The following is a 27,117-nucleotide window of genomic DNA, read 5'->3' as shown; positions in this document are numbered from 1 at the left end:
AATTGCCATTTAAAAAAGAGAAGCAAGGTGAGGTATTACAGTGAAATTGATTTGGGACTAATTTTAGATATGTTTAGATATAGTGTCATGAACAGCCTTCTGAATAAGTTGAAGAGAAGGAAGAATGAAGCGAGAAAATAAGACACACAGGGTTCTGGGAGGTGGAGGTATGTATCCCAAGCAAAAACAGCAACAACCAAAAATATCTTAAGGCAAGAAACAGATTTTCATTTTAGGGGACTAGCAAAAACTCCATTGTGATTAAAGTAGAATGAGAAAAGGAGAGAAGGGCAAGAGAAAAATGTGGACTGGTATTTGGGGATCAGACTAGGTGAGGTATAGATTTTGTATATTGTCCTGAATGTGATAGGAAGCTTTGGAAGCTTTGAGAAGAAGAGTTACATCATAAGATTAATATGTTCAAGAAATCTTTCTGGTTTCTGTAGATAGAATAAAATTTAGAGTGACAGGAAGAGAAGAGGGAAATCAGATGTCCATTGCAACAGGATAGGTGAGAAATTACAATGATTTCAACTAGAATGTATAATGATGAAACTTAATAACTGATTGAATGTTGCATATAAAGAAAAGAGAATACTTAAGGATGGGTGCTAGATTTTACCTTTGTGAATGGAGGATTTGGACCTGTGTAATTCAACCTCGAGGGGAAGAGGTTTGAAGGGTAAAATCGATAACTAAGTTTGGACATGTTTATATTATGTCCTGTGAGCTCAAAGGAAAGGTTCAGGCTAGAGAATAAAAGGGTGGGGGAGGGGGAGCCAACTGCATTTGATAATAATAGGACTACCTAGAAATAATTTGGATTGGGGGTGGGTAAGGTAAAAGAGAATAGGTTTGAAGAAATATGTGTTTGTTTTTGGAACTATTAAATTTAAAATTTCCAAGAGATATCTAAGTGAACAAGTCCAGGAACCTGCGAGAAAATTGGACCAATAATTAGGAGAGTTTGGGGTTTGTTTGGAAGCACAATTTGGAAGAACCAAGCCCAGAGACTAGATAAATAAAGAAAGTCCAAAAACTGAGACCCAGATACAAGTGATAGCATGACAGGAAAAATGTGTTTCAAAGATGAAGAAGTAGTCAATAGTTCCAGTTGCAGATGAGTCAGGTTAGATAGACTTAAGAGTCATCATTGGGTATGGAAACCAGATGTTGGTTGAGGGTTTAGCAAAAAGCAATTTCAGGCCCCATCTCTTTGAGGAAGTTTTTTGTCTCCCAAAGGCCCAGGCAAAGATGTAAATCAATGTTCATTCGTCAAATAGAACATTCTCATTAGTTGGCTACCGGATTCTATAGTGTAAACCGTGATATAATGTGCAAACTATCAAGATGCAGGTGTGATACTCATCGCCAAGGATTTCATTGGTACCAAGAGCACTGAGACCCTGTGGTAGCCTCTTCCAGCCTCCTCTTGCAATGGGTTTCAGTTCCTGACAGACTTCTTGCTTGCTTATGCCCAAGTTTAATGTTCCTAAATCAACCGCATTATATAGCCACACATTTTATATTGGGGACTGTAGGAGCAGGCAAAGGAGCGCTGAGGCTTGGCAGCACTGTCATGACACTCCTACACTAGGACTGTGTTGCCAAGTGCAGATCCAACTGGGCCCTGAGAAGTGTGTGATGAACAAGGCCCCCTAGAGGGCAGCAGAGCCTCACAGGAGTGGGGAGAAAGCCCAAAACAGAGGTTAGTGGGGAGTTTCACTCAAGGAGACACAAGGGGGCAATGCACACATTTATGGAGAATGAAGTTAAGCTTTGTGAAATGAAGGAAGTCCGTAATACAAACAGTAGAAAAGTCTACTATGTGAACCAGGCAGCAAACACAAGGCTGGGCTAGGAAAGAAAAGAGTGACCAGAAGTCAGTCACAGCAAAGCAAGGCTGTCCGCTCAGTGAATGTTATTACCCAAGCAATCATAATAAATAGGTACCATTTCACCATTTTCCTAGACTGTTTTGTGTTGCCATAACAGAATACCATGGACTGGGTAACATTATTTAAAACGAAATTTATTTCTCAGTTCTGAAGACTGGGAAATCCAAGACCATGGCACCAGCATCTGGTGAGGGTCATCCGGTGTTGGAAGGGCAAGAGAGCATGTGTATGTGTGTGTGTGTGTGTGTGAGAGAGAGAGAGAACAAATGGGGGACAAACTTATCTTTTTATCAGGAGCCCACTCTCCCAATAACTAACCCTTTCCCAGGATAACAGCATTAATCCATTTGTGAGGGTAGAGCCCTCACAACAATCACCCCCAAATGCCCCAGCTCTTGATACTGTTACATGGCAATTAAGTTTTCAACACGTGAACTTTTGGTGACATTTTCAAGCTATAGCAACCATGTTGTCTGCTATGGGCTAGATGGTAGGTTAGGCACTGGAGATATAAAAATGAATACAATACCATTCCTCCCCCAGATAACTTTTCTCTTCATAATAAATTCAGTGTCATCAAGAAATAATGTTAGTAAAGAAGCATAGGTAACTTGATCCTTTGTAGGAGACACTGTGGGTATACAAAAAGGGAAATAATTATTAGGACAGGAAAGGCCTCAAAAAACAAAGAAAAAGGATAACATGATGGTATGGCTCCTGATTGTGGGGTTTTTATTTTCCTCTTCTCTGATTTCTCTATGTCTTCCCTGAAATATTTCTTTCTCATTTATTTATTCTCTCATTCAGCACTTTTTTTATTATTGAGTCTTGCCAGGTCCCATTCACTGTTGTGGGCACTGGGATACATACATGGTCCCTGCCTTCAGAAACCTTCTGCTATTTTATTTGTGGTGAACGTGACAGTCACAAGCAAGGCAGTCAGCTTGCACCCATTTGTTTCCTCCAACGACACATTCTACACCCTGCCCTCTTTCTAGGCTTGAAGGAGAAATCTTAAACCGTCAGCTCTACAAGGCTCCGTGTGAGAAAGAAAGGTAACAGATAAAGAATATCATGTCTTTTCACTTAATCAGCTCTTATCACTTATGCAGTTAACAAACAGTTGTTGTGCACAGTGTGCCAAGCTTGTGCCTCTCAGGCCAGGGTAAGTTCAAATTCCACCATGGCATTTTCCATTTCACTTCTACGAGCTTCATTTTTTCATTCTAGGACACCTAGGTGTTATTATTTTTTTTGAGATGAAGTCTTCCGCTGTCATCCAGGCTGGAGTGCAGTGGCCCAATCTCAGCTTACTGCAACCTCCACTTCCTGGGCTCAGGTGATTCTCCTGCCTCAGCCTCCTTTGTAGCTGGGATTACAGGTATGTGCCACCATGCCTAGCTAATTTTATATTTTTAGTAGAGATGGTGTTTCACCATGTTGGCCAGGCTGGTCTCGAACTCCTGACCTCAGGTGATCCACCAGCCTCGTCCTCCCAAAGTACTGCAAGTAGAGACATAAGCCACCATGCCCAGCAGGTGTTATTATCTTTACCATGAGTTTGGTGTTCTCTATTTGTTTGTCTATGACAGTCAATGTTTCTCATCCCCATTGGATTCTAAGCTCCTTGAGTTGAGAGGCTGTGAAATGTATTTTCTGGATGTCAAGTAGAAAACCAAGAACTATGCCAGGTATCTAGAAAATACACAATATGTGTCTAAGTATATCATTTACAAACAGAAGAACCTAGCTTTGAATTCCAACATCAACATTTACAAACTTTGTGACCTACAGATCTCTTTTAAATAGGATCATCAATACCCCTCCCCAGGATTGTAAGGAGACAATGTTTGAAACAATGTTTAAAAAGCTCTGAGTATAGTGCCTGTTACATATGCTTGCTCTTCCTCTTTCTCTTCTTCATTCTTTGCCCTCTACTTGATTTTTTTGTTTTTTTTTTCTTTTTAGTCATCCCTTTGGTAATTGTGGTTATTTTCTCTAATCTAGCATTCTACAATACAAGCCTCAGTGTTCAACAGCCCAAATATGAGTGCTGACTTTGCCTCATCTAACTGTGTGACTTTCAGCAAGCTACCTAGCCACTCTGTGCCTCAGTTGTTTTTATCGGTGAAAGGGGGATAATAATAGTACATATGTCATAGTGTCTGTATTAGTCCGCTCTCACACTTCTGTAAAGGTACTACACGAGACTGGGTAATTTATAAAGGAAAGTGGTTTAATTGACTCACAGTTCTGCACGGCTGGGGAGGCTTCAGGAAACTTAACAATCATGGCCAAATGTTAAGCAGGCACCTTCCTCACAAGGGAGCAGGAGAGAGAAGAGAAAGCAAAGGGGGAAGAGCCCCTTATAAAACCTTTAGATCTCACAAGAACTCACTATCATGAGAAGAGCATGGGGGAAACTCCCCCTCACGATCCAATCACCTCCCTCCCTCCACACGTGGGGATTACAGGTCCCTCCCTTGGCACATGAGAATTACAATTCGAGATGAGATTTGAGTGGGGACAGAGAGCCAAACCATATAAGTGTCTTAGTGAAATTAAATGCTAAAATCTACATAAAACATCAATCCTGTAAATTACGTATTTCTTCCATTATTCAAATAGAAAATTTGATAAAAAGTTATCCAAGTTATTCATAACAATATAGCTAGTAAGTGGTATTGCTGAGAATAAAATCCATGTTAATTAACTCCAAATCCAGTGCACTTAATTACCATAATATATTGCCCATCTCAGGCAAACTAAAGCCCAGTCAAGTTAGACAAATCTGAAGAGCTATGGTATATCTATTATATGTATGTTTATATAGGTATATGTGTATGATTGTGTGTGTGTATATACGTGTATCTGTGTCTATATATTTATATATGCTTATATACGTGTGTATATACGATGATACTACTTAACTTCATGCATTAGCTTATCACAATCTGACATAATAAACTCCTAATATCTATAATAGATCACAATGAAACTCCTAGCTTAGGACCTAGCAAATACTAAGTACTTAAGAAACATCAGTAAATGTTTCTTTGGGTATTTTGCGTTGTGAAATTAAAGTAATCTCACTCTCCTTTATTGTGATAGACACTCAGCAGTGTGGAAATCAGCTTGGAAATGACAAAATTAGGAAATCCATCTGCTGTAATCATGTGTGATTATAATTAACCATAAAACATTATCCTAGCACCAGGAGAAATATAATTACCTTTATTAAAATAATACTCTTAAGACAATGTGATAGGGCCGGGCGCGGTGGCTCATGCCTGTAATCCCAGCACTTTGGGAGGCCAAGGAGGGTGGATCACGAGGTCAGGAGATTGAGACCATCCTGGCTAACGTGGTGAAACCCCATCTCTACTAAAAATACAAAAAAAAAATTATCCAGGCATAGTGGTGGGCGCCTGTAGTCCCAGCTACTTAGGAGGCTGAGACAGGAGAATGGCATGAACCCGGGAGGCAGAGCTTGCAGTGAGCTGATATCACGCCACTGCACTCCAGCCTGGGTGAAAGAGCGAGACTCTGTCTCAAAAAAAAAAATAAAATAAAATAAAGTAAAAATAGAAATAAAAATAAAGACAATGTGATGAAGAATAGAGGAAGTGGAAAGGTAATCTCTAGTCATAGGCTTGTGATTTTAGTTCTCTCCTCCCAGTGTCATGAAGTGGAGATGATTCTTTTGATGGCCATGTAAGTGCACAACTTTACACTAGCTACCTGTAATTGCATGCCCAGGACTTTCCAGAACTGCTTCTCTCTCCCTGGGTGTCATTCCCACTCTTGGGCAGCTGCAACTATCATAAGTAAGCATGATTCCCCTCCCTTCAGTCTTCACCCCTCGCATATATATAGGCAAAAGAAACATCCCAATCTCCTTCCACCCCTATCTCATCTTGTTCTTGTGAAAATCTGGTTATTTTAAATCCTGAAATAAATGAGAACTAAGCTTCTTGCAAAATGTAGAAAGCTTTTTTGTTTCTAAGTAGTCCAAAGACAAAGGAATGAGAAAAAAAAGACAAGTTTTACGCGTTGAGATAGGACAGAAGGGGTTAAAAGGGCAACAAAGGTAAAGGAAGAAGGCTAGAGGAAAAAAGGAGGGTGGCAAACAGAATGATTTAGTTGAGACAAGAACTGGTGAATGAACTTCTGTGTATGATAGAAGGGGGAGGCTAGTTTTGATGTAGTTAGATTTAGATAAATAGTACTGCCTTGCCTTTGATAAATGTCCCTGCTTTTACCATTTCACTTGTTGAGTTGCTGCTCTATACTAGGCCCTATCCTAGATGCTTGTTAAAAGAACAGACATGCCCATATACCCATAAAGTTTACAGTGTAGTGAGAAAGACAGTTACTAAACTAGTAGTCAGGCAGATATTTAATTATAATTTGTAATAATTGGTATGAAGGAAGACAATAGGCTCTATTACAGATTAACAAGGGAGACAGGCTGAGACGAAGTAAAGAGAAGAACATCATCTGTCTCCATATCATTTTCAAATCCAGCCTAAATCGCAGCAGCATAAATTAGGGTATGTGGGAACAGACAGATCCAAATGGAGGTAGGTCCAGATGGAGGTAGGTCCATCTGGAGGTAAGAAAATCAAAGATGCATTAACTTAAAAGAATTAATGGAGATTATATTGGTTATGTCTTGTATGAGGAAGTACTATTTCGTAAGTATTAGGGGGTATGTGGAGGAAACAGGACAAATATTTTGTATCAGAGCTATCTGGGAAAAGCCTGCCTGGTTATAGAAGTTATTAGTACAGAAAAAAAATGACAGATATGAAAGCAACATTATGAAACAAATACTAAAATCAAGCATTTTACATGAATTATCTTACCTGATCCTCAATATTTCCATTTTATATGTGGGGAAATTGTAACTCAGAAAGCATAACCAACCCTATGAACATAAACACAGTTAGTTTATGATTCCCTTATGGGTCAAAGGCAAACTCTGGTAAACAGGTAGATCCAGGCTTTGTGAGACCTAAAGTTCCTTCTACTTGGGGAGCTTTATTTAAGAAAAAGATTACAAAATATGAATACAGAAATAGAAACAAGGCCTTGCCAGGGGCATCCGTGAGTGAGGGACCCAGATACTCCATCAGCTTTAGAGCAAATCTGCTTCCATCGAGCACTACTGAGGTTTAAGCTCCATCAGTCCCCACACTGAGAAAATTAAGTTGCTGGTGCAAATTTTAATCAAAGTTAGTATCACAGAGGAATCAGTCTTCCTATCCAAAAGGGTAGAAAGGGCTCAAGTAAAAGCATAGGCAGTGGCTCAAGCCAAGGAGATTATGGGAAAAAAAAATGATAAGCTTTGAAAAATAGTACAGTTGCCTGTATCCCTTGGGCCATTTAAAGACAGAACTAGGTTTAACAAATGGCACAGCTACTATTTGTAGCCAGCATTTTAGTGAGAAGAAATTGACCTCACAGTTGATCAATCTAGTAACCTAGGCAAATCACTTAATCTCCTGTGTCCTAGTTCTTCATTTGTAAAGTAGGAATAATAATGGTACCTAACTCAAAAGACTGTTGCAACGATTAAATCAGTAAATTCAGGGACTTAGAATTGTGTCTGGAATATTCCAAGTGCTCAGTAAGTGATGGCTTTTATTATATTTATTATCTAGCTTCATCTGACTTCACAGCATTTCCAGTTGTTCATGTGTAAAAATGTGAGGAAAAATCTCTATTGGAAAACTACCTATCTCTCTTTAGAAATACTAAGTTATCTGTCTGAAAATTCCTCAGTCCTATAAGATAGAAACTAGCAACTTTTAATTAATGTTATAATGAAATGTTTCCTATGGAGACCCTTCTTATAGTTAACATTTTGTCCCTCCCTAAAAAGTTTTCCCTATTGAGGATGTTGTATAAGCTTGTAAAGCACCTTAGGATTGGTTTTGAAATCTGTATCTTCCTGAATTTCTATTGATTGCACAACAAATAGTAATGTCGAAGGAAAGTACACAATAAAATGGCAATGACTTATGATGATTCATATCTGAAAACAAGCTCTCATCATAAGTAGGATTAAAATACATCCTTTGGGAATTCTTCAGAAGCTAAATGAAAGGCTGTACTCGATACAAAATTTAACACATTTCCATAATATTGCTATGCTGTAATTTATTATACTATTCTCCAGTGGTTGGTTTGTTCTTGTTTTGTTGAGGGTTTTTTTTTTCTGTTTTCTATAACATTGAAGGAAAAAATCTTTGTGCAGGGACCTTTGAGCTTATGTTGAATTGTTTCCTGAGAACAAATTCCTAGAATTACTAAGTCAATACAGCTGATTTTTTACTTTTTAATTCCTTATTTGCATTGCTTCCCCACTTTTCAGCTTTTACCTTTCCATTATTTTCGCAGAACACAGTGAAATATGTTACCTGGCAATTTCTCAAATCATTTTGCAACTTATGTTCACTTTGCCGTTAGTTTCTGAAGCTATTAATCATGCTCAATTTTTGTTTTTAATCTGATTTATCTGAAGGAATCAAGTTGACATTTCAAGTCTGTGCAAAAGATGTTTTTCTGCACATGGAGACCACAATATCTGATGGAATATCTAGTAAATCATTCCAATATATTTACATATATAGATACATAGAAGGTTGAGAGATGATATTGAAGAAAGGAATTACTTTGCAATAGTACTGCATAATATTGATGTTTTTAAATTTGGCTTCACTCTTTCCCTCTAACCTAAAGATCCATAATGACTTCCCTTCTGCCTTCATCTAGAATTTTCCTCTGATCAATTAGACTTGGAAGGCTGACTTGGGCTTTCCTTCAGCTGTCTTTGTAACACTTTGAAGTTGTTAAAATATTCTACCATCTCGTCCCTGTCTGTCTTCTGCTATCACACTGTATCCCACACATCGAAACTGATTGTCAGCTCTTCTCAGTGATGCCTCTTTTACAGCCTTCAGATTTTTGGTGTATTTCTGTCTAGGAAAACTCCAGCCAGAGAAATGCCAATCTGTTTGCATGTTAGCAAGGGGCCTAGAGGGTGATTCATTCCACTTGACCATTATGTAGTCAAATTTGACCTTTTAAAAAATAAGCGTATATTGTGCTCAAAGCCTAACTCCTCTAAGTATACACTATTAACTTCATGTACGACCTTTTCAGTCTCTCAAATGTGCCATCAGATTATTTAAAAGGGGGGTTTTAAGAATGAAATAAAGAAAAAAGTAAGTTTTTAATGAAGAGCATGAGATTTGGAGGTAAAACATCTGGTTTCTAGTGGCACTTCTGAGACTTACAAGCTATGGGATCTTGACCAAATTGTGAAGCTTTCTGAGCCACAGTTTCCTTATCTGCTGGATGGGGATAATTACATTCCTGAGTTTGTTAAGAAAATTAAATGATATAGGGAAAGTTTTTCTATAATAATGTGAATGCTATTCAAAAGTATATTACACCATAGTTTCTCTCTTAACTTTATGACTGCCAAGATCCAAAATTAGGATGGTCCCAGAAGGAATGTGGCAATAAATCTGTAGAATAAGATGCAATGTGCAGCATTCTACCTCATATATTTTCCCTAAGATGTTTTAAAATTATAAACTGTGTTTCTGGGTGATCACTAAAGATATCATCTAGGGGTAGATATTTGATCCAAATTTCACCTGAGGTCGAAAAGCTGAGGTCTTGGCTGGTATTCAAGGAACCAACATGGGAACAGAATTGAATGTGCTCAAAGCTGTTATAACGCTTTGTGTTGGTACAAAGCGGGGAGTGGATACAATAACTACAGCAAAGTCAAGATTAAAAACTAAAGTCAGAAAAATTCTGTCTCAAGCCAGGGAGGCAAAGGGAAAGAGAGAGCTAAGAAATAAAAACTGGCTCCAAAATTTGCTATAATTGGTCTCAAAGAAGATGGTGGCTGGAAAGGAACTCCTAAATCATCACTGAGTTGAGCCAGGACGACTTGTATATGGATCTGTCACTGACTAATAAGGAATAAGCACATAAGTACATTGAGGTTCATTTTCTTTTTTGTGTGTGTGACACTTTCTTATTCGAATTACACAAAAGATAATTGCCAACAATTTTTGTTAAATATGTATAAGCCCATGCCAATTCTTCAATATATGTGAACAAAAGCGTTTTCAGAGTAGTTATAAGGCTTCAGTGCTATGAGCTGAATCATTTCCCATTACCTAATCAGTTTAAGAATGTAACGCTAAACCCACAGTAACTGGTTATGACTGTAACTAACATAGCTTTCAGGAAATGAACAAGGGCGTTTCTTCCATAATTATAAGGACCAATTGTCTAGGCTTTCTCTAAGTGTGGATTATTGAGAAAATAATACTTTGTTTTACCCAATCGATCTCTCTCTTTTTTGCTCCTTACGAATCTAACTTATTAACTCTCACACTTATTTTATATAAATGGCACATATAGAAAGGAGCATTATTTAAAAAGAAAACAAACATCTAAGTAAAACTAAAGTATTTGTTAGTGGTAACTTCTTTAGATTCATCATATATATACACACACGCACATGTGTACACACACACAGAGACACACACAATATTTACAGTCAAACCTAAGTAAATGCTATAAACAATTTCAGAAATTCTTAGACTCAGTTTTGGAAGAAAAACTAATGAAACCAAGTATAGCAGATAGGAGGATTTCAGCCTCAGAAAATCTATAACCTAACTCAAAGTGGCTTAAATGATAAGCAAATTAATCTCACATAAAAAGAATTTCTGACACTAAAAAGGCTAATTCAGTAGCTCAAAGGACACAGTGGCTCAAGGACCTACTTATTTCAACCTTTCCAGTCTACCACTGAATCACTGGACTACAGTTTTTGAAACGTTGGCTTAGCTTCTCTCATGCCTGCCATATGGTTGGAGCACTGTCAGGTATCACATCCAGACCACTGTCCACAGAAAAAGAGACTATGTTTTCCAGTGTTTTATTAATACTAAAGAAATTGTTCTCAGAAGTCTCCAGAAGACTCTCTCCCATGATCATTGGCTAAAACTGATGAGTAAAGTGGCAAGTGAATCTGATAATTACTATTATCATCTTAGTCTAATCAGTGTCTACATCCTGAAGGTAAGGATGGGACGGCTTGTTAAGAAGAATGTGACAATGCAAAGGAAAGGCAAATATTTTAAAAAATAAGTATCTTCCATATAACTGTATTAGTTCGTTTTCATGCTGCTGATAAAGACAACCCGAGACTGTGCAATTTACAAAAGAAAGAGGTTTAATTGGATTTACAGTTCCACGTGGCTGGGGAAGCCTCACAATCATGGCAGAAGGCAAGGGGAAGCAAGTCCCATCTTACAAGGATGGCAGAAGGCAAAGAGAGAATGATAGCCAAGCTTGCAAAACAAGTTTCCCCTTATCAAACCATCAGCTCTCGTGAGACTTATTCACTACCACGAGAACAGTATAGGGGAAACTGCCCCCATGATTCAATTATCTCCCACAAGGTCCCTCCTACAACACATGGGAATTATGGGAGTACAAGTGAAGATGAAATTTGGGTGGGGAAACAGAGCCAAACCATATTATTCTGCCCCAGACCCTCCCAAATCTCATAACTTCACATTTCAAAACCAATCATGCCTTCCTGACAGTCCCCTAAAGTCTCAAATTATTTCAGCATTAACTCAAAAGTGCACAGTCCAAAGTCTCTTCCAAGACAAGGCAAGTCCTTTCCACCTATGTGCCTATAAAATCAAAAGCAAGTTAGTTACTTCCTAGATACAATGGGTGTACAGGAATTGGGTAAATACAGCCATTCCAAATGGGAGAAATTGGCCAAAACAAAGGGGCAACAGGTCCCATGGAAGTCCAAAATCCACCAGGGCAGTTAAATCTTAAACTTCCAAAATGATTTCCTTTGACTTCATGTCTCACATCCAGGTCACACTAATGTAAGAAGTGACCTCCCATGATCTTAGGCAGCTCTACCTCTGTGGCTTTGAAGAGTACAGCCTCCCTCCCAGCTGCTTTCACAGGCTGGTGTTGAGTGTCTACCGCTTTTCCAGACACACGGTGCAAGTTGTCAGTGGATCTACCATTCTGGCATCTGGAGGACAGCAGCCCTCTTCTTACAGCTCCACTAGGCAGTGCCCCAGTAGGGACTCTGTGTGAGGACTCCAACCCCACGTTTCCCTTCTGCACTGCCCTAGCAGAGGTTCTCCATGAAAGCCCCACCCCTGCAACAAACTTCTGCCTGGATGTCAGACATTTTCATACATCTTCTGAAATCTAGGTGGTTCCTGAACCTCAATTCTTGACTTCCGAGTACCCACAGGCTCAACACCACATGAAAGCTGCCAAGACCTGGGGCTTGCATCCTCTGAAGCCACAGTCTGAGTTCTATGTTGACCCATTTCAGCCATAACTAGAGTGGCTGGGATGCAGGGCACCAAGTCCCTGGCTGCACACAGCTCAGGGACCCGAGGCCTGGCCCACAAAACCACTTTTTCCTCCTAAGCCTCCAGATCTGTGATGGAAGGGGCTGCCTGAAGCCCTCTGATGTGCTCTGGAGACATTTTCCCCATTGTCTTGGGGATTAACATTTGCCTCCTCATTACTTATGCAACTTTCCTGGAAATTTATAATTTAATTCTCCTTTTTGTCAGTCATTCATGCATACCTCATTCAATAAATATTATTACCTATACTATCATAGGCACTGGAAAGATAGCAGTGAAGCATACAGTTCAGAACCCATGCCTTCATAGAGCTTGCATCACAGATTCCACTGGGGGAAAACAGAATAAATAAAATAAATAAGTAAAATATAAATTATTTTAGATAAGTGTTCCTGATAAAAGCAGGAAATGGTAACAAAAAGAGTAGAGTGGTAGTTGCCTTTTTAAATAGGGTGGTCTGGCAGGATGTATTGAGAAAGTGACATTTAGGCAAAAATTTGAAAGAAGTAAGCTTTCAGGATATTTTTAAGGAAAGCATTAAAGGCAGAGGAAATGGCCAAAGCAAAGACATTATGCTGGGAGAATATCTGGTGTCTTCAAGCAACAAGAAGATCATTGTAGATGAAGCAATGTGAGCAAGGGAGAAAAAGTGAGTTTTGGGATCAGAGAGATAGTCAGGGAGTGGGAGGTAAGTGTAGGGATTTGTAAACCATGATAAAAAATTCATAATTTACTCAGAGAAATGGGTAACTAACAGCGTTTTGAGCAGATGAATGATATGAAAAGATTTCTATTTTGACAGGATATTCTGCTTGCTGGGTGGAGGTTGGAATGGGTTTGGTCTGGATTGGGGAAATTTAGTAACGGACAAAGCAGAACCAGTTTGAGAAACTGTTAACAATTTTAACAGGTATTTTTGGCTTGGGCCAGGGTAATAAATACTGGTGAGAAAAGGTCAGATTTTAGGTATGTTTTGTAGATGGAGTCCACAGTATATGCTGACTGATTACAAAAAAAGTCTGTTCTTTCCTTCTTTTTTCTACAATTACTTTATCTCAAAACTCTGTACGTTAGTTACCACTTTCTGTAAACATCTTTAATATTTTCCATCTTCCTTGATCTCTTGACCAACATGTACAGAATGTCTTCAGTTTGTATTTATTATTAAAAACAAAACAAATAACAACAGCAAATCCCATTGGAGATTTGATAATCCCTAAAGTTACAATTCCATTTTGTTCATTTATTCATGGAGGTATTCCCTCAGAAAATGTTGGTTGAGGGCTTACACAATGCAGGCACTATGTTTAGGGTTTATTCGCGTGGTCATTTTTCTTTAAGTCTCTGCGCTTCCATGTTTATGCTCAAGCTTAGTCTTAAAACTCTGCCATCTTTACTGCAATTTTGGTATGAAAATCCCTTATAGGATTTTCTGTAACATTCACAGTGACTTGTCATATGACTATAGTTCAAATGTCCCTCACTCAATAACTTTTACTATTTTTGGCACTTTCTTGGCCAAAAAGACTCTTTTCCTCCCATATTGTTTTTGTCTGCTCATACCATACTTCTATTCTAAATAATAAAAAGTAGTTGAGGAAAGAGAGAATTTAAATTTGCTTTGTAAATGGGATGCATCTATATTGGTTTAAATGAGAGGTTTCCTTGAAGAACACACTCCTACCCACTTAACTCCCCAGACTTACCCTTCTGCCTCATTAGTGTCCATTCTATATTGAGTTACTAAAATTTACACATAAGACATATGTGAAATATGCAACATTTTCCAACTCCCTTTCACAGACTTCTTAGAGAAATCATACTGTTTTTTCTATGAATACTTTAAAGCATTATAGCATGAAGTAAAATAGGTATACTGTGGTTTCTACACATATAAGAAAATACCTCCCTGTGGTTTTCACTAAGCTGAATGACAGCTAGCTTAGGAATGGAAAACAAGTTTAAGTGCTCACAAGCCTTAGCACAATGCTCCTTCAAGGGGAAGACTATGGGCCATAGTAGATGTCGGTGTGAGAGAGAAAGTGGCAAAAGAAAATTATTTTTAAGACAGTTTTATCTACTGGAAAGAACAAAACCTGGAGCAGGATAAGCCTATGACAAAACTGGAGTAAGGGAAATGTGCCTCTGGTGCCTTTAACTTTCTCATTTGCTGTGTTTTTTCCCCTCCATTCTTGAACTCTCTAGGAAACTTAGGCTCTTTCTCCACTCATTTCTAACCAAATATGTTCTCAGAGAGTCTGCAATATCTATCAGAAAATATGTCTCAGTATGCCATGGGATACTCACAACAGCATTTGCATCTTGAGTGTCCTCACTCATACAGGATGGAAAACATTTGCTCTTTGGCATCAGAGAAAAATGAGGAAAGAATTCATCATTGGAATCTTCCTAGCATCTCATAAGTTGTACCACATTTGTAAATTCTACTTCTATATATTGCTCTTTGCTTCATCCACTGGACCTTTCCCTTCCAAACCATATAGAGGCCCTGTATATAATTCCTATTTAATGACAAACCCCCCTTCTTATTCAACCGCTTCACTAAACACTCTATTTACTGTTATTTTCTTAAACTGAAACCCAGTTCCCTACTAAGGACATTTCTACCCCGTATCTCTCTCAAGTAAAGTTTCTTATTCTTCCATATCACGTGTTTCACAGGACACAGAGATGGAGGTCAGCAACTCAACCCTGCTTCCAGATATATTTCACACCTTTACACACAAAAATGTGAAAATTAAAGCTCTGATTGAATTTAGACTCATGGAATCTAGTTATCCCTCTATCTTTTAGCTTCGTTTATAACTACTATTTACTGCCAACTTCTGGATAAAGAACTTCTGTCTATCCCAAGCCCGGCTATCATTCTGAGTGAATTTAGTGCTTGTATAAAGGACAGATGAGTACCAAGCTTCTTTCTTCCTCCCAGTTCTAATACATTTTAATGTTCCTATTCCTGGTCACTTACTCAAACTTGATCAGCCCCACATAAGGCATCATTATTTCCAATATCAAAATCTCTCTTTTTCTGCCAGCTTCAGTCATAATTTTCCATCTATCTGCTATTTCACCTAATATACACATTTATTATTTAAACTCGTTTATTTTCTTCTAATCTTTCACTTCATTCTGCACGCTTTTATGCATTTTGAATCACGTAGCCAATACAGAAATTTCAGTAATCCAATATTCGGTAGGTATTGGTAGGAAAGAGGAATTGAGGTGAAGAAATGACATTTTTGATCCAAATAATAATGGAAAATTACATTTACTATCTGATCCTAAGTTATTCTTACCTGCACATCTTTTAGATTTACCAAATGAACATAGGCTCTTATAGAACACGGTACAGAAGAGCTAGAACTTCCTGGACAAAGAAGGTACAAGAAGAAGAAGAACAACAACAAAAATCTTTACAGAAGATAAGCAAAACTTATTTCATAATAAGTCATTCTGAAATTTATTAAATCTATTGTGAGAGTTTTTCATGCCAAGCTTCTGGCCTATAAACTAAATTGTCAAAGCTATATTAGGTATAAATCTAGAAATCCAGAGTTTATAAGAAAACTCGCAAGTTTATAAGCTTGAAGAGCCTTGAACTCCATGTCTAGCATATACAAGGTACTCAGCAAATTTTTTTTTCAGTAAATGTTTTAAGGGAATGCTTACACTAACAGTGTTATGAAAGTTTTTGGACAGGTAGAATGAGCATGGCTATTCACCTCTTCTTTCCACTGTCTACATAGTTTTCCTGTTCTGAATATTTTCAACCATTCTCATTGTATTTGTAACCATCGGTATGCTGAGAGCTCCCCTGTGTGTAACAATCTTCTAACCTCCAAATGTTTATACTCATGTGTCTGCTGAATATGTCTACTTGGATGTCGCACCAGCATCTCCAATCAAATATTCCAAAATGAAGCTTTTTATTTCCTTCCCCAAATATACTCCTTCTCTTGAATTTTCTTAACTCAGTTAACTGCACCATCCAACACAGTAACTGGGGTATCATTCTATACTTCTCCCTATTATACTCATCATCCAATAAATCCTACTCATTTTTGCCTCCTAAATAGTCTTGAGACTGTGCTCTATTTTTCATCTGTATCATCACTACCCTAAGCATTAGCTTATCATCTCTCACATACATAACTGTAGTAGTATTTCTCTATCTCTAGTTTTGTTCCTTCAAGTCCATTGCATATTATCTAAATGTCAACTCTGATCATATTTTATCTAGCATAAGGATTCCACAATGACATCTCATAATCAACAAGCAAATTCATCATTTTTATATACTTCTCCATCTGCTTTCCCCTTTGACCTCCTATTTTATACTTCTTACAATAAAAATAACTAAACAGTGTTTCCCAGTATGCACCATGCTGCTAAACCTCTCTACATGTTTGCACCTGATTTTCTCTTCATGGTGCATGTCTGCTCAATTTTTCAGATTTGTCTCACGTATCATATCTCACTAAAGTGTTCTCTGCCAATCTAGTATGGGTTAAGTAACCCTTCTTGTATTTGTTTCTATAATAAAACTTCTTACATTGTTTGGAAATTATCTGCTTACATTTCATCTTCTCACTCAAGACTGTGACCTTATCAATGACATAATCACCCATATGCTCCTTATCACAGTGCCCAGCACATGGACTATTCAGTAAACGGTTTTGAATGATGTAAACTAAACCTGCCTGGTACAGGCATAGGGACCTAAATGAAGTAACAAAATGTAAAGTCCTGTCACTAGATTCTCTACTGCCTGTGCTTGATAACTCTGCTACTTATTTGCAAAACGGGGTCAAGAAGAGAAAAGGTAAATAATAAGCTTTTGTAATTTTGTTTTTAAACGTAGTAACATTGCCACTTAGAGGAAAAATTACTGGAAATAGCATGAGCTTTAGAACCAGAGAAACCTGATTTTTAACCTTGGGCTCCCTGCTCATAAACCACATGATGTTGGGCTTACTGACACTGATCCTCAGTGTCTGCCTCTTCAGAATGAGAATAATAGCAGCTGCTTTGTACGGCTGTTTTAATAATTTACAATAGTGTACAGCAAAGAGCCTGGCATGCTCAATATTTTGTCATTACTTTTTATTATAACTTTGAATATAACTATAGTAAATTAAACATTTCATTTGAAAAGTGAGTTAATACTTGCAAAGCACTTGAAACAGTGCCTTGCAAGTATGAGTGTATGGCTGTTTTAGTGTCTGATATATAAATTTATTATGTAAAAGAAATGAAATTTTAAAATTGATATTCCATGAGCTGTAAATTCTGAAAAGCTTAAACTATTTTTAATTGACAATTCCATATTTCTAAAATAAACTCAACTGGAAAAAAATGTTGAGTTTTTGAACTCAACAGTTGAGACTATTAAAGCTATTAGTAACTTTGAACAGCATATTACTGGTAAATGGGACAATGAGTAAGTGAATGAATAAAAACATGGTCTATTTAAATATTTGGTGAATATAATTACAGGTACAGACAGGCAAGAAGGGTCCTATCTGAAAGCAATGATGAGTTTCCCATTCTGTATTAATGCCATTTTCAGCTTGCATTGAATATAAAAACTACTTGAAAGTTCCAAAAGGTCTAAGACATTGCTCACATTTTTAAAATGAGTTTTGTTATTATTGTTTGTTTAGAATTTTCATTATTTTCTTTTTTATATGTCAGTGAAAGCTTTTACCAAAAGCAGTTAGGTTTTGTTTTTGTTTTTTGTCTTGTTTCTATGGTTTTTCTAAACTTTTAGGTTCAGGGGTATATGTGCAGGTTTGTTTTATAGGTAAGTTGTGTGTTGCAGGGGTATAATGTGCAGATTATTTCATCACCCAGGTAATAAGTATAGTACCTGGTAGGTAGTTTTTTGATCCTCACTCTCCTCCCACCCTCCACCCTCGAGGAGGCCCCAGTGTCTATTTTTCCCTTTGTGTCCATGCATACTCAATGTTAAGCTCCCATTTATAAATGAAAACATGAAGTACTTGTTTTTCTGTTTCTCCATTAGTTTGGTTAGGATAATGCCCTCCTGTGCTATCCATGTGTAAAGGACCTCATCTCATTCTTTTTATGACTGCATAGTATTCTATGATGTATATGTACCACATTTTCTTTATCCAGTTTACCGTTGATGGGCATTTAGGTTGATTCCATGACTTTGTTATAGTGAATAGTGCTGCAGTGAACATATACATGGATATGTCTTTATGGTAGAGAGATTTATATTCCTTTAGGTATATGCCCAGTAATGGGATTTCTGGGTCAAATAGTAGTTCTGCTGTAAGTTCTTTGAGAAATTGCCAAGCTGATTTCCACAGTGGCTGAACTAATTTCCATTCCCATCAGCAGTGTGTAAGCATTCCTTTTTCTTCACAGAGGTTAGAGTTTGATAGATAGAATAGGATGCTTAGGATCTATTCCATATTTCATAAACAGAGGTCACCTGGCAGAGTGTGTAGTCATGAGAGAAAGAGAAAGAGAGAGAAGAGCTTATAAGCATGAAGACTGTAGGTTTCTTAACTCATCTGTGAAATATTTAATGATTAATTCACAATTAGCCTAACAGAAAATATTCAAAAATATGTTAAGGATCCCTTTGTAAGGAACTGTATGACCACCAATAATTTATTATTCTATCAATATTTTTTAATTTGAGCTGTAGAGCAGTATTTTGGTTGAACAATCCAATTCACAAATAAGCACAAAATACTTTGCATTGAAACATTGAGCATCATTTGGCCATTGGTACTTCTAAGGTATTTTCTTAGTAAAATTAAGTCTACTCAATCTAGCTTGGTCTGATGATTTACCTCCTTTAACAAAGTCCCTAAGTTCTTTTCCTCTCTTCTTTATGCCTACACCTAAAGTCACTTGTGTATGTATTTCTTCTTTCCTTCCTTCTCCTACTGTTAGGTAAATTCTATCAGGCAAGGCCTGCAGATTACTTATCTTTACATCTGTAGTGCAAAGTCCATTACCTAGGATTTAATAAATGCTCAACTAATGTCCGTTAAATAGGTAATCCATTAAATTCATTTTGCTTGATGTAATAAGCCATTTTTCTTCAAATACTAGATACTTTAAACATTTTAGAAGGGAAAAAAGTTAAGAGGAAGGCCTCTGCCCCAGGATCAATAATGATGTTGACTTTATGCATTTTGTTTTATTTTATACTACTTTCGAAACAGCAGGAAAATAAAAAGAGTGTGACTGTACTGAGATAAACAAGTCTTATTACAGTAACTCCTTTTATCATAGCCTATTGGATACCAGGAAGGTGGATGAAGTGGTATTATACCAGGTTCTAGTTTAATTAGCGAAAAGGTAATAAAACCTTTAAGAGCTTTGGGCCCCTGCAAGCTCTACTGGTGGTTATTCTCTACTGATGAGGCTTGTGACTTTCACGAAGTCAGTTAAGTAAATCTAGCTTCCTCATCTGGCAAATGGAAATAACAGTTCTTTTTCAACAACCTTACATAATCGAATCAATGAGTAAAAGAGGTTATTTCTGTGAAATCATGTTAGCTCAAAAAACTGTCATTGAAATACAAGAACCCATCTTGATGCACCACGTAGAAGAGTAATATTGGGAATCTCATCACTTATTTTAGATGAAATATTTAGTATCTTCAAAGGGCAGTGAACTGCCAATTATAATACAAAAATAATGGCAGCATCCCAATACTGACAGTCAAACTTTAGCTTAATGGTTATAGAAACTTTTAATATCCAAAGAACATGTCTTCTCTCCTCTGTTATTACCAATGTCTAACAACACCCAGAATGGTATCACTCAATGAGGCCTTGCTCAAGATAATAATTAGCTTAAAAACTTGATAATGGAAGGCAACACATTATAATGGCTAAAGTGTGATTTCTAAACTTTGATTCCCTGTATTCAAAATCCAGCCCAACCACTTACTTAATTAACTAATCTTTGATTAATTTACTTAACCTCTATAATCTTAGGTTTCTTCATCAGTAAAATGGAAATGAAAACAAAGCCTCTGGCCCAGGGCTGTTGCCAGGATACAATTTAGGTAAAGTTCTAGCATAGTGTCTGACACATGGTAAGCACTGAATAGATTCTAATGTATTGATTGATATTCATCTTTTTCTAAGATGCTAGAAATTGCACACCTTTTACCATTGACTATTAAATGTGACATATTCACAGTTTAATAGGCAATGTGAAAGAATGGGTTAAATGTGGTTTAACCAAAAAGTAACAACATCATCCCTGATGTTGTCCATATGCCATTACATTCATCTAATAAGTATCACAGGTTGGTCATTGCATTGAGAAGCAGGAACCCCCGTTTTGGCACAGGGTGACCATCTCCACAGTCACGGCCCTTCTTCAGCCTGGCAGTTAAGCACACAATCACGTCTTTCTGTTTGCTCCTGTCCTTGTTCATGCTCACCAGGTACAAAGACAGGAGACTGGCCCAGCACAAGTCGGAAATAGAGTGTTTCACCCCCAAAGGGAGTATGGGGAATGGTGGGAGAGCAACAATGAGCAGGTAAGCAAACTATGAGTGGCCTGAGGTGGTGTGAAATAAATGTATGCAAGCTAGAGGAACAGGTGGCTCCCTGGTCTGGGTCCTCACTCAACTGTGCAACTCATACAGTGTGTCCAACCTGGGCTACTACTGGTTTTCTGTGTGTGTTTGATTTGCAAAACCTATGATGTCCTCATGTGTAGTAATGGGAGCCTCCTGTCCCAGATGCTGCTGTTTCCCAGGGTTGTGCGCTTTGCATGTCTGAAGCCTTAGCTCACAGTCAGTCCTCCTCTGGGTTTTAACTTATTGGTCAAATGGTTCTGGAGTTTGCAAAGTGGAAGAGATTGGAGGAAATTCATATTTCAGGGCTACCCAATCACTTAATAAAACAAATGCAAAAGCTTAGAACTGGTTTTAAGGAAAGGAATACAATTGAGGGAAGACTCCAGCCCCTGATCCTGGACAAGCCTGGAAATTAATATACCTTACTTTGAATGTAACATCATCTCACAGCCAAGGGCAAATGCCTTGCCAAACTAGTGGACTGTAGAGACAAGTGGCTTTTCTCGAACTGAAATCAGGAAAGCTAATCCTCCTCTAGCTACCATAGCTTTGCATCTCCTTTACTTCCTTGTGTTTGGTGATGAACATTCTCTGTTGCTGTGCTGTGCATGTTCCTTTATACTAGGCACTCGCGATTGAGTTGTACCTAGTAAACCGGAGTATTTGGAACTATAAGCATTAACTAAGCTGTGTTGCATGAAATAAACGTGCTTTATTGCATGGGATTTGGTTTTAAGAAAAGGGCCCTGGGGCCGGGCACGTTGGCTCATGCCTGTAATCCCAACACTTTGGGAGGCTGAGGCGAGTGGATCAGCTGAGGTCAGGAGTTCAAGAACAGCCTGGCCAACGTGGTGAAACCCCGTCTCTACTAAAAACACGAAAATTAGCCAAGCATGGTGACACACGCTTGTAATTCTAGCTACTCAGGAGACTGAGGCTGGAGGACTGCTTGAACCCAGGAGGCGGAGGTTGCAGTGAGTCAATATCATGCCATTGCACTCCAACCTAGGCAACGAGAGCGAAAACTCTATCTCAAAAATAAAAAAGAAAGAGAGAAAAAAGAAAAGGGCCTGGAGACAAAGACAGTCAAGATTGACATTAAACAGTTCTAGAATGTTGAAGGAGTCTTGAGTTGAGGAGTCACTTGCCATGACTTAACTCTTCACTTCTAATTTGTTGTGACATTTCTCAATCCATCTGTGGTGTAGAGGTATGGAAGGAAAACTTTTGCAAATCATCCTGGATTAGAGAAAAGGAAAAATTCAATAAGTAGAGTGTGTGCATATGTGTGTCCATGTGCTGAGAGCAGAGCTTGAGACCTAATTGCATAACAAGAAGATCATCCTGTTGAAATTTCACCACAAACATTGTGTTTGCTTCCTCGGTGGTGGGCTCCTTCCTATTTTCAAAATAATGACTAAATTTTTCCAAGGCCCACCATATTGCACAACTGCTGGAGGACTATTCACTTTGCAGTCTATGAAAATGGTGCCCAGAACTGTTCAGCATACAGTTTGAGCAATCATTCTTAATAGCCCTGGCCAAGGGCTTGGCCAAATTTGTCTACGGCTCTCCGAGACAAGGCAATGATAGTGTGTGTACATGTGTAGGCATATATGTGTGCACTTTGGTGTATCTGATGGCCTTATGCCTACAATCCCTTTATACAGCTATCTTTGGATCTCAGTTCATCTGCAAAATGAGTCTCGGAGGATCATTTTGTGGGAGTGACTCAACAGAATGCTATTGGGGCTCCTATTTTCCTTCCACTTAGATATAACAGAGTAGCATAATTCATGTCCTTGAAAATTAGGCAAACAGCACCAGAGTAAGCTGGACAAGGTGAAAGTGACTTCACCAAATGAGTGCTCAAGGGCTCTTCCCAGAGTGACTTCTAATTTGAGGTCTAAAACTGGAGTTCCCAAACCTGGCAAACTTAGCTGACTATCAAACACACTGAGGCAAAATATTGGGCAATACAACTTAGGAATGTGTCATGTAACAAGTTTCCTAAGTCATCTCAATGTAGCCAGTGCATGAACTGATATTTTAGAGTAATCCATTCATGTAGGAGATGACATGGAGCTGTTTGTGGCAAGCATTTGGTCTCAATTATGCCATGCGATGCTCTTAGCAGTGTTTAGTCAATACTTAGAGCTTTAGATCTGATCATCCCAGAAATTAGACTTGCTCAAGCCTGTCTTGATTGAGAATGAGGGGAAAGGGACAGAGAGGGTAGTACACGGAGAGTAGGAGATCCCAGATAAACATACCAGGCTTCCCTGGGTCAGGTCCAGATCTACAAATGTAATCACTTGACGTATCTCCAGCAAGAATGGTCTGAGTTTCTCTACAACAGCAAGATATCATTTAATTTTTGTTTCCTCACTTGTTTGGATATAGCCGAGATAATAGAAAGGCTTATTACATTGGTATATCCTGGTGGAGGAGAGGGGAATAATGCATGCTACAATAAATACAATTGTGTTAGATCATCCACCTCAGCCACACAGATAAGCAGAGTTAATTGGAAACAAATGATCTTCCCTTCCTAGTATCTCTTCCTTCTCATTTCTTTAGCACTATATAAAAACTGACACACACACACACACACATACAGAGAGAGAGAGAGAGAAAGAGAGAGAGAGAGGAGAGACCTGCCATGCTTAAGCTTTCCCTTAGGGAGTAGAAAAGGCCTAGAGACGTATGAAAAGAGAGGTCAAAATTCACAAGGTCTTGGTATCTTCTTTTCCAACTTCACATTTGTTCACATAAACACAGACACACATGCCAGCACACACATAATATTTATCCAGGAGAAATAAGTTTAAAATGAACATTAATAGAAAGATATCAGAGAGGAGATAACTGTGATGGAAGCAGTTTCTAAGTAAGGGGTTGGAGTAGTTAATCCAAATTTGCTTACTCAGGAATTGAATAGAAGGGCTGGAGAAAGGTTACCTCTATGTACATGAGACTTTTATAGGTACTTTTAGTGTCAACTAATAAGGCCTTTCTTTGTAATTCATCCCTACTCCACCCCCCATTGCTTCCAGGAGTCAAAGCCAAGCATCACATTTACTCTGCAAATATCTGGGACTATTCTGTGGCCATTATTGAATAACTAGTTCCAGGGAGGGGTTAAGGGGAGCTCAAACAACCACAGAAAACCAAGAGTGTCACTCTGCATCTCATTTGCCTGTTTTCTATAATGAAGCTGTAGAATGGACAGTACTCTATGAATTCGTGCCTAGGATGATTATCCCAGAGCCCAGTTGCCTGGTGGGGAAAGAAAGCATTTCACAGTGTTTACAGTTGAAGCAGAGCAGAGCACTATTTTCTGATCTGTAACATTAGCAGGGCCTTAGACAGATGCTTCCTTACTTCTGCCCTCCTCCCTCAACCCTCGTGCTGGGAAAGGAATGAGAATATAATATGTACCCATAGCATACTAGCTTCCTGAAATATGTTGCTGTTTTCCCTTTATGTGAAGAGGCTTTTTTTAACCTTATGTCTGAATATAGTATAACTTGTCATCTTTTCATATTTTCACAGTGGACAGTCTAAGTGTGATTCAGAGCAGAATCCTCCTGATTTGCAGGAGAAGTGAAAGAGAGTCCTAAACAGGGAGGTGGCTCTAAGAACTGAAATTCTCTAAACCCTGTTACCATGTGAGTTCCTGGCAAGATGGTCCAGCCTCAGGAATGACTGAATGACTGAAACCTCAACACTGAATGTTATTATCTTCTGTGTCAGCAGGGGCATGGCATTGGAGTACTTGGAATCTGCTTGCTTGCTTTTTTTTTTTTTTAGACAGAGTCTGCACTGTCACCCAGGCTGGAGTGCAATGGTGCAATCTTGGCTCACTGCAACTTCTGCCTCCCAGGTTCAAGCGATTCTCCTGCCTCAGCCTCCTGAGTAGCTGGAATTACAGATGCCCGCCACCACGCCTGGCTAATTTTTTGTATTTTTAGTAGAGACGGGGTATTACTATGTTGGCCAGGCTGGTCTCGAACTCCTGACCTTGTGATCCACCCACCTAGGCCTCCCAAAATGCTGGGATTACAGGCGTGAGCCACCACTCCTGGCTGGAATCTGCTTTCTGATGTGCTCATGTTGTAGGCCATGTAGGAGAAACAAAGACATTCTGAGCCTCCTAGTCTATCTTTGAGGAAGGGCTCCCTCAGTCAAATGAAATAGATCTCTAGTCCCCCACCAGTGCCAGAAGGAAGGAGGGTGGTATGGGGTTATTTTTGAACAAAAAGAGAATTATTATTATTACTCTTTTGTGATATAAGCTATGCGAACTATTAACTTTCAATTGGTTGAGTAACTGATTTTCACCTGTGATATGCAGCATCTAATTTTAGTAGGTATAAATGTTTAATAAAACCTTGGAGAATTTGGTAAGAGTCATGTCATAATAGTCCTTGTTAAATGAGTAGGACCTCAGATAGCCCCAAATATAATGTCTTGTGTAAGGATTGCCTTTCATTCATTCAATTATTTCTTCCTTCAGGTAAAGCTCATTTATTAAGCACCTATTATGAACCAAGCACTCAAAAGACTCTAGAGATAAATGGATGACCAAGATATAACTAATGCCCTTGAAAATCTGCAGTCTACTGAGAAACAGTCAGAAAAACAGATAACTGCAATGCAATATAAAACCCCTGTAACACAGGAGAGTTTATGCCTCAGATTAAGTCCCCATTTCTTATCACATGCTATAGTTTATACCAGTACAAACAGAATTAAAAGTAACAGAATAACACATAATAACAGATCTAAATTGAGTATTCAGAAAGTGTAAGGCATATAGTTATATAATTTAAACTCCATAGATAAAAGAAAGATTCTGCCTTTCCAGTACAGACAATAAAAGCCAGCTGGTTTTTGAGAACAGATTAGAATTTCTACAATAATCTTCACTTTATCTCCAAAGTCAATTGCATATTAATATTCTAACATACTCTAAAAAATAATAAGAAGAAGAAGAATTAGTAACGTTGCTATGATTACCATGTATCACACACTATACTAGTCCCTTCATGGAGGTTCTGCATTAAGTTCTCCCAAGAACATATAAAGAAGGTATAATTTTTTTCTTTCCATGCTACACACAGGAAAATGAGGATCAGGGAAATAAAATAACATACACAGTAGAGCAATCTCATGAAAAATCTAAAATCGAAGGAACTTCAATATCTAGTTCTGGCACTAGCCAGTGTGTGACCTCGGAGTGCCATTTCAACTCTTTAATATCCATTTTCTATAAACGTCAGATTATATTATAGCACTTATCTTACTATGATGCTGTGAAAATTAAATGCAATTATATAAGTACAGCACTTAGCATATTGCCTGACACACAATAGGCATTCAATAAATTTTAGCATGTGCTCTTACTATCCAAGGCCACCCAGTTTAGAAAGGTTGTTTTTTATGTATTTACTATTTTGTCTTGTCTTTCTCTACCCTGCCACCATGGTTGTTTGCTCAAAAATCAATTCTGGAAAAGTAAGTAAAACAAAATCTAATGATAACAAAAGAATAAATTCAATGATATAATTTCCCTGTTTTAAAATTCATGTTTTTCCATGTTTGCCTATAAAAGCAGCCAACATTTATTGAGTACTTAGATACATGAGACACTGTGTCAAATGCTTTATCTGCATGATTGCTCATTTAATCTTTTTAAAAAATTGGTAAAGCCCATATTAGAGCCCAACTCAGTCTGATTCTGCAATTCACACACTATAATCACTATGTTATCAGCCACCCAGAAAAAAAATACAAACTCATGCACTCAGAATACAAGGTTCTTCATAAACTAACCCTAACCTAACTATTTGACCATTATTCCTTCTGCTTATGTACATATGTTCTCCTTTTCAGACATCCCAGATATACAAGTCTCCAAACATGCTGACTATTTTCTACAACAGCACATTTTAAGACTTAAGACATGCTGTGTTTCTATCTGGATTATCCTTCATTTCTCTTTCTATCCATCTTCTTCCAGGGAGAAGGAAACCCCATTCCTGCTCTACCTAGCAAACCTCCTCAGGTTTCAAAACCCAACTCTAATGTCCATTCCTCCTTGACGTTTTTAAAAGTCTTAGTCTAGCTAGACTCTGCCCAACTTCATAACTCTAATGT

The 27,117-nt window shown here is 38.1% G+C and overlaps 1 protein-coding gene across 5 annotated transcripts in view; it reads left to right on the top strand.

Moving 5' to 3' along the window:
- Positions 1-27,117, top strand: part of GRM5 (glutamate metabotropic receptor 5) — a 582,464-nt gene that overhangs the window by 540,901 nt on the left and 14,446 nt on the right. For 3 of the 5 annotated variants that reach the window (XR_010121538.1, XM_055283195.2, XM_055283196.2), the window contains exon 9: positions 20,818-20,913. The exons of the other annotated variants lie outside the window; for them this stretch is intronic. Coding sequence is in view for 2 of the 3 variants with exons in the window: in XM_055283195.2 (XP_055139170.1) it covers positions 20,818-20,913 (96 nt within the window). In the remaining variant the exon portion in view is untranslated. The remainder of the gene's footprint in view (positions 1-20,817; positions 20,914-27,117) is intronic. 5 annotated transcript variants of the gene reach the window in all.

Source organism: Symphalangus syndactylus, chromosome 6 (assembly GCF_028878055.3).
Source record: "Symphalangus syndactylus isolate Jambi chromosome 6, NHGRI_mSymSyn1-v2.1_pri, whole genome shotgun sequence".
Lineage (NCBI taxonomy): Eukaryota > Metazoa > Chordata > Mammalia > Primates > Hylobatidae > Symphalangus > Symphalangus syndactylus.
This window is presented reverse-complemented; position numbering and strand designations above follow the sequence as displayed.